The sequence below is a fragment of the Chiloscyllium plagiosum genome, chromosome 1 (assembly GCF_004010195.1).
Source record: "Chiloscyllium plagiosum isolate BGI_BamShark_2017 chromosome 1, ASM401019v2, whole genome shotgun sequence".
Taxonomy (NCBI): Eukaryota; Metazoa; Chordata; class Chondrichthyes; order Orectolobiformes; family Hemiscylliidae; genus Chiloscyllium; species Chiloscyllium plagiosum.
The window spans coordinates 77,316,998-77,325,751 of NC_057710.1; the positions used below are offsets into that span (position 1 = coordinate 77,316,998).

General features: G+C 41.8%; 1 protein-coding gene across 1 annotated transcript in view; it reads left to right on the forward strand.

Moving 5' to 3' along the window:
* The window catches only part of LOC122549776 (coagulation factor XI-like), a 41,700-nt gene extending 38,761 nt beyond the window's left edge, over nt 1–2,939 (forward strand). The window contains exon 15 of the mRNA XM_043689793.1: nt 2,665–2,939. Coding sequence (XP_043545728.1) covers nt 2,665–2,669 — 5 coding nt within the window. The 3' untranslated portion in view covers nt 2,670–2,939. The remainder of the gene's footprint in view (nt 1–2,664) is intronic.
* Nucleotides 2,940–8,754: the final 5,815 nt, after the last annotated feature.

Genomic DNA, 8,754 nt, shown 5'->3' on the forward strand with positions numbered 1-8,754 from the left:
CCTCACATTGTCATTCAAAATTTGCTGGGGCAAATGATCACCTGACAACCCCATAGATGCCTGACCCAAACCCAACACCCATGTTCACTCCAATCTCAACCCCTCAAATGCATCAGCTTACAATCCCAACACCTGACCCACCCATTCCCCTTCATCCTGTCACTAGAGCCACTGACCCATATGCCATTCTACTTCCTCACACACTTGCCAGCAGTCCAACCTGGCAATCTATGTCTTTAGGTAAAAACGAGGACTGTAGATGCTGGAAACCCGAGTTTGGATTAGAGTGGTGCTGAAAAAGCACAGCAGGTCAGGCAGAATCCAAGGAGCAGGAAAATTGACATTTCAGGCAAAAGCCCTTCATTAGGAATAGAGGCAGGAAGCCTGCAGAGTGGAGAGATAAATGAGAGAGGGGTGGATGTGGGGAGAAAGTAGCATAGAGTACAATAGGTGAATGGGGTGGGAATGGAGGTGATAGGTCAGAGAGGAGGGTGGGGAAGGTAGCAAAGAGTACAATGGGTGAATGGGGGTGGGGATGGAGGTGATAATGAGGGTGGAGTGGATAGGTGGAAAGGAAGATAGGCAGGCAGGACAGGTCATGGGAACGGTGCTGAGCTGGAAGATTGGAACTGGGGTAAGGTGGGGGGAGGGGAAATGAGGAAACTGGTGAAGTATCCATGTGCCACCTCACACAATGGGCATCCAACCCCCATCTCACACTTAACTGGCACCTTTCCACCCCTTATACTTGCCTTGCATCCTAATCTCTCACCTATTCACCCACTGCTCTATTCCTTTGTCCATTCACTTGGCACAGTATCTCCTCAGCTGCCGGGTACTATTCCTGTTTATCCACTTGCCACCATACCCCATTATTTACCAGTTTCTTTGCCGACTTACCCACCCACCCACAACCCTACTCTTACTTCCACTTGACTTCTTACCAATTGCTTTCTCTCAGGAGCTGGCAAAGTGGCTTTGGGATCTTTAACTTTTTTTGTTTAATGGAATACAGCAGCTAATGCCTTAAAATCAACACAGGGTGGGGGAGTGGTGTCATGGCCTCCAAAGCTGATCCTGTGCCGAGTGGATTCTTAACTAATTTGCTATGTTGGAAACATCCAAAACAGACCAAACATGGATGCCTGGCCATAGGAACCACTGACAGATGAACTGTCAATCTTAGTAGGATTAGGTTTGTTCTATTCCATTTGTAATTTGGAAGAATTACTGCAATTTATCATATGAATATCTTAATGAAGAATCGATTCCATCTGATAAATCCTTATCTTATATAGGTTAGCTAGTGGTAGGATTGGAAGTTGTTTAATTATAGATATTAGAGAAGATTCTGATGGGATTTCACAAGTTTGACACTTAGGCAATGTTTTAGCTGCCTGTAAAAGAGAACATGAGGTCACAGTTTCAGTTTAATGAGACAATCATTTTGCGCTGACAAGAAATGAAACTTCTTCACTCAGACAATCATGATTCTTCAGAACATTTGTCAAAGTTGTTGCTGCTTCAGCATTGAGTACATTTCAGGCTGAGAGTGATACATTTTGCCTCCAAGAGACAACATGAGACTAAAAGGAGTCATACCAAACTCAACCTTAACTCTGTTTTTCTCTCTCCATAGATACTGCCAGACTTGCTGAGTTTTTCCAATTGCCTCTGTGTTTGTTTCAGGTTTCCAGCATCCACAGTATTGCCTTTATTTGAGTGTACTAGTATAATGTGGTTTTGATCTGGTTGGATCTGAATTTGTATTGGAGATGAGCACAATATTGTTATAGACTAATAGAGGTTTCATAGCATAGAGAGAGAGGCCCTTTGGCCCATTGCATGTGTGCTGGTTATTAAAAATCCATCTATTCTAATTCAATTTTTCAGCACTAGCCCCATATTTTAGTACACTGTGGTGCTTCAAGTGCTCATTGAAATAGCTCTTTAGAGTCTTGAGGTTCTTTGCCCCTACCACCCTTTTAGACAGTGAGTTCCAGATATCTAAATCTGTCTCGGTGAAAATAAATGTTTCTTCAAATCCCCTCTAAAACTGCTTCTCTTTACCATGGTCATTCTGTTGGTCTGAAATCTGGCACCAATAGTTTTCATGAAGATTCTGTGCAGACTCAGATTACTCTGCACCAAACCCCATACGTTCTCTTTGCATCCGTGCCTGTGTTCATCTATAAAATCCATCTGTGCGTTTATATTGTCTCCTTTGTTGTATCTTTTGTTTTTAGACAGTTCCTACACTCCACCCAACACCCCACCCTCACGGACCCTCTTCCTCAACAACTCCACACCCAGACAACACCTTTCCCCACCATTCCCTACACTCAAAATCCCTGCCCCCTGCCTCAGCACCCACGTGCACTACATGATCCTCCCCCACTATGTACCCATGCTCATTACCCCTGCCTCCCCATCAAACTCCAGATTCCCACCCTCCCTGCATCTCCACACCCTCAACTCCTGCTCTTCCAATTTCCCACCCTGACTCACCAAACTCAGAGATCCTGCCATTCACTCACTGCCTTCTTCACAGCCCCTGCTGTATCCCAACCTTTATTTTCCGCTCCTTTGTAATTGCCATATTAAACTAAAACGAAAAGTTATCTCAGCCACTTGTTCATTGTTGTGTTTTTCATTTGATTCCAGACTGAAATTTGAGGAATTATGAGCATCACACGCTTCCGTGCAAGGACATGTTAATGACCATTCATGTTGTGCCATATTTGTATCTGCTTAGATATCACCATGAAACTGAAACTCACCAACAGTTGTCTTTCCCTAACGAGACAGCAGAGCTATGGTCTTCTAGGACGATAACAGTTTTATCTTAACTTTTGTTACAGTTGGTTCTGACATGCAATGGAAGATGCTTTCTTTGCCATGTTCAGTTATAAAACAATAAAGGCACTATGTTAAGAAAAGTGGGTGCAATGTTTCTATTCTATCAAGACGATACTCAATGAATTATGTCTCCTTTTAAGGTAATTACGAATGTCAGAAAATCACAAAATTTCATATTTTGCCTGATTTAAATATTTCAACAACATTTTCTTTTTGTGTGCTGCCTGAAAAGAAACTCTGAGAAATTCATTATCTCAGGTCAATTTACCTACTGATCCATTAGCCTAGCAGTCATACACACTAAACATGACAAAGGAAATCAGATTGTAATGTGGTAAATTCACCCTGGGTTAGTGTACTGGGAAACAAACTCCACTATTGCTGGAGATGTCACAAAACATTCATTTTTTAAATAAAAGTACACAACATTCTCCAGAAGGCACAGCCCCATTATCTGTATTTAAGAAATATTATAAATAAGTAGATTCTAGTTAAAGTTATGAACTATCACCATATAATCCTACCAGTTAAAACCCTAACCACCTTTATAAACTTCCCTTGTACACACATGTAGATAGACACAACTAGACATATGAATGTTGGTGTTATGAGTGGAAAGTAGTTCAATGGTCTCCATTTTCATGGTTTACTAAAATAATTCTTTTGTCTTGCTAGAACTTGCTGTTTATCAATCTCTTTCCCTCCTCAAGTATTTCACACCTCCTTTCAGGAGGCGCAGAACAACTGATTCACAAATTATAAAGTCTCAGCTTTATTGGTTAAAAGTAACAGCTTACAGCAATCGATGAAGGGAATATGCTGACATTTTTGAAGCTACAGGGTTTTTACTAAAGGGGAGAGGACAGAACTTTCCTTTTAGGAGGCCCAATGGCTTCCAAATAATTATTCACACTGACAAGCTTTTCAGCTATATGGGAGCCAATCTCAAAGAAGGTCTTTGTCATCAACAACTGATCATCGCTCCACTGACTGATCAGTTACTTGATCTTGATTGAATCTCCTTTTGCATACTCTCCATGCTCCTAATTTGTCTGCATCTAGACTTCCCCAATGGTTGAATAAGCAATAATATAAATAGCAGCTATAATAACTGCTGGTGGCTTGCTTATGAGAAAAGGTACCACAATTTTGCCTCATTTTTAGTCACTGTTGAAGTTCCAGGAGACTGGAGGGTGGCTAATGTTGTTCCATTGTTTAACAAAGAGAAGCCAGGCAAGTACAGCCAATGAGCCTGACATCAGTGGTAGGCAAGTTGTTGGAGAAGATACTGAGGGACAGGATCAACCAAGATTTGGATAGACAAGGTCTGATTAAGAATAGTCAGCATGGGTTTGTGCATGGGAATTCATGTCTGACAAAGTTTTTTGAAGAGGTAACCAAGAGGATAGATGAGGGTAGGGCAATGGATGTTGTCTATACGGACTTTAGTAAGGCCTTTGACAAAGTCCTGCCCGGCAGGCAAGTCACGAAGGTTAGGTTGAATGGGATCCAGGAAGATCTAGCTAATTGGATTCAAAATTGGTTTGATGGTAGGAAGCAGATGGTGATGGTTGAAGGTTGTTTCTTGTACTGGGACCCTGTGACTAGTGGTGTGCCACAGGGGTCTGTGCTGGGACCTTATTTATTATTTACATAAATGATCTGGATGTGAATGTACAAGGCATGATTAATAAGTTTGCAGATGATACAAAATTAGGAGTATTGTTGATGGCAAGGAAGGTTATCAAAAATTACAGAGGGATCTTGATCAGATGGGGAAGTGGGCTGAGGATGGGCAAGTGCAATTCAATACAGATATGTGTATTTTGGAAAGTCAAACCAAGGTACGACTTATACAGTAAATGGTAAAGTCCTGAGGACTATTGTGGAACAGAGAGACCAAACACTTTAAGTACATAGTTCTTTGAAAGCAGCATCATAAGGAGGTGGTGAAGAAAACATTTAGCATGCTGGCCTTCAATGGTCAAAGCACTGAGTATAGACGTTGGGGCATTATATTACAGTTGTATATGTCATTGGTGAGGTTGCACTTGGAGTATTGTGTACAGTTTTGGCCACCCTGTTATAGGAAAGATATAGTTAAGAAGATTAGGGAAAGAAGGATATTAGGCCTGAGTTATAGAGAGAGGTTGGCTTTATTCCTTGGAACAGAGGACAATGAGGGGTAACCTCATTGAGGTGTATGAAATCATGAGGGACATAGATAGGATGAATTTATAGAGACTATTTCACAGAGATGGGGAGTTGAAAACTACAGGGCATAGGTTTAAGTTGAGAGGGAAAAGATTTAAGAAGGACCTGAGGGATAACTTCTTCACACAGACAGTGGTGTGTGTTTATGGAATGGGCTGCCAGAGAAAGTGGTCGAGGCAAGTACAATAGCAACATTTAAAAAACATTTGGAAAGGCACATGGATGGGAAAGATTTAAGAGGGATATGGCCAAAATGTGGGCAATTGGAACTAGCTGCGTGGGCACCATGGTCAGCATGGACCAGTTTGGGCAGAAGATCTTGTTTCCATGCTGTATAACTCTATGATTTTAATACACTAATCCCTTTTACAATTCTTGATTTTTAAAACAGCCCTTTCCCATTTTCATCCTGTTTTATTTCTGCATGGGAGGTGAGCATCATTGAATTTTAAGTGGCCATAATTAGTTTGACTGTTATTGGAAATGGTTATTATCTGTATTTGTGTAGCATGGATATTATTTGCCAGTTATCAGTCCAGGCAGAGATACTTTCCAGATCTTATTGCATTTGAACATGGACTGCTTTAGTAGCTGAGGAGTCATGAATGCTAAACATTGTGAAATCATGGGGGAACATGCCCACTTCTGGGTAATGATGGAAGGAAGGCGATTGATGGAGCAGCTGAAGATGGTTGGGCCTAGGATCCTATCCTGAGGAACTCTAGGAAAGATGTCCTGGAGCTGAGATGGCTGACCTCCAACAACCACAAACATCTTCCTCTGTGTCAGGAATGAATCTAGCCAGTGAAGAGTTTGTCCCTGAAACCCAAGGATTTTAGTTTTGCTAGAGCCTTTCCTTGTTGCCACGCTCAGTCGAATGTGGCTTTGGTGTTAAGGGCTGTCACTCTCATCCCCCTCTGGAATTCAGCTCTTTTGTCCATGTTTGAACCAAGGCTGTAATGAGGTCAGGAGCTGAGTGGCCCTGGCGGAACCCAAACAGAGCATCACTGAGCAGGTTACTACTGAGCAGATGCTGTTTGTTGGCACTGTTAACGATACCTTCCAGCACCTTACTGATGATCAAGAGCAGACTGATAATTGGCTGGGTTGGATTTGTCCTGCTTTTTATGTACAGGACATACCTGGGCAATTTTCCACATTCTCAGGTAGATGCCAGTGTTGTAACTGTATTGAAAGAGCTTCGCTAGGAGAGCAGCAAATTCTGGAGAACAAGTCTTCATTACTATTGCTGGAATCTTGTCAGGGCCCATAGCCTTTGTAGTATCCAGTCTCTCCAACCATTTCTTGATATCATGTGGAGTGAATTGGATTGTCTGAAGTCTGGCATGTGTGATGCAGGGGACCACTGGAGGAGGCTGAGATGGATCATCCACTCCCAATTCTGGCTGAAGATTGTTGCAAATGTTTCAGCCTTATATTTTGCACTGGTGGGCTGGGCTCTTCCATCATTAAGGATGGAGATACTGGTGGAACCTCCTCTTCCAGTGAATTGTTTAATTGTTCACCACCATCCATGACTGGATGTGTCAGGACCGCAGAGCTCAGATCTAATCTGTTGGTTGTGGGATTGCTTAGCTCTGTCTGTCACTTATGCTTCCAGAAAAATACAGACAAATAAAAAGGTATGGTCTTTACACTGCCGAAGGCTGATCTTAATTTCCCCATATATAAAAACTAGAGTTTCTGTGAACGCTTGTACCTCTCTGAGTGCAGATTTATTTTATTCATGTAACTGCTCCTCGAGCCTCTGCAGCTTAATCCTCTGAACGTTTACTCATACAATTTAAAAACAGTCAAATTAAATCTGAGCTGTAGCCTTTTAAGAGTTAGTAATGTGCTGCATAATTAACCCATTCACTGAGGCAAACACAACTGTATGAGTTGTGTTTTTACCCTCATTGTAACCCTCATGGTGAAGAAGGCTTTTGGTACACTTCCCTTCATTAGTCAGAATTGAGGAGAGGAGTTGGGATGTCATGTTGCAGCTGTACATCACATTGGTGAAGCCACGTTTGGAATACTGCATTCAATTCTCATTGCCCTTCTACAGGAAGGATGTTGTTAAACTTCAGATGGTGCAGAAAAGATGTCCAAGGATGTTGCTGAGACAGGAGGGCTTAAGTTGTACGGAGAGGCTGAATAGGCTGGGACATTTTCCCTGGAGCATTGGAGGCTAAGGAGAGACCTCATAGAGATTTATAAAATCTTGAGGGACATGGATATAGTAAATAACCAAAGTCTTTTTCCTGGGGTGGGGGGATTTCAAAACTAGTTCTAAGTGAGAGGGATAACTTTTTTCACACAGAGGGTCATGAGTGTATGGAACAATCTGTCAGAAGAAGTTGTGGAGGCTGGTACGATTACAACATTTAAAAAATAGCTGGGTGGATATATGAATAGTAAGAGTTTAGAGGGATATTGGCCAAATGCCTGGCAAATGGGACTAGGTCAGATCGGGATACAAACCGAAATAACTGCAGTTGCTGTAAATCAGAATGAAAAATAGCAATTGCTGGAAAAGCTCAGCAAGTCTGGCAGCACCTATAGAGAGAAAACTGGTTCTGAGGAAGGGTCACTCGACCCAAAACGTTAACTCTGATTTCTTCCTCAAAACCCTTCCTCAGAACCAGTTTTCTCTCCACGGATGTTGCTAGACTTGCTGAACTTTTCCAGCAATTTGTGTTTTTGTTTCAGGTTGGGATGTCTGGCTGGTATGGATGAACTGACCTGAAGGGTCTGTTTTTGCACTATATGTCTCTATGACCTCATTGGTGTGATTTTACTTTTCTTCAGTTGGAAACTTAAAAGGACATTTGATTACATTACTGATCTCTGCAGTTCTGAACTCATATTTTATTGCAGTTTAAATGATTTCTACTCACCCTGTTCAGAGATGCTATTACACACCTCTGGAGCAGTGTTGAACTTGAACTCACTGCCACTGTCCCACAAAAGCTCTATTAATTTCACTTTACTATTCCAATTGTTACTCTGATCCCTTAATGTGCGGTGAATACATTGATCAACACTGGGGAAGTAGACAGCTGGAAATATATTCCTCACACAACATCATAGAGGCAAGAGAAAACCTCGCATCTCAGAGCTGTTCTCAACTGGATAATGAATGCACTCTCTGACCACTAATTTGCCAGCTCATTAATAAATCCTTTTTGTGTGATCCAATCCTGACATAGTCCAAGGTTTGGATCTTATTTGATCCTAATGTTGAGGTTGTTACTCCAAATGGATAATCCAATTGGAATAGTAGGATTTATATTGAAATCCACATAGATTTTTAAAAATATATCCATCACTGACTGCCCCAGCCAAATACCCTTGAATGGAGTGGCTTACTAAATGATGCAGAGGGCAGCTAAGAGTGAACCATATTGCCATGGTTTTGTGAACATTGTAGACTAGCTAATGTAAGGATGGCAGTTTTCCTATCCTAAATCACATGATAGATATTTATGATGGTTAACTGGTCACCATTAAACTAGATTCTAGTTTCTGATTTTTATTGAGTTCAAGTTTCAGCATCTGCCACAGTGGGGTTCAAATCCACATCCCCAGAACTTACTGGTCCAGTGACATTACCATTTTGGGCGGCACGGTGGCACAGTGGTTAGCACTGCTGCCTCACAGCGCCAGAGACCCGGG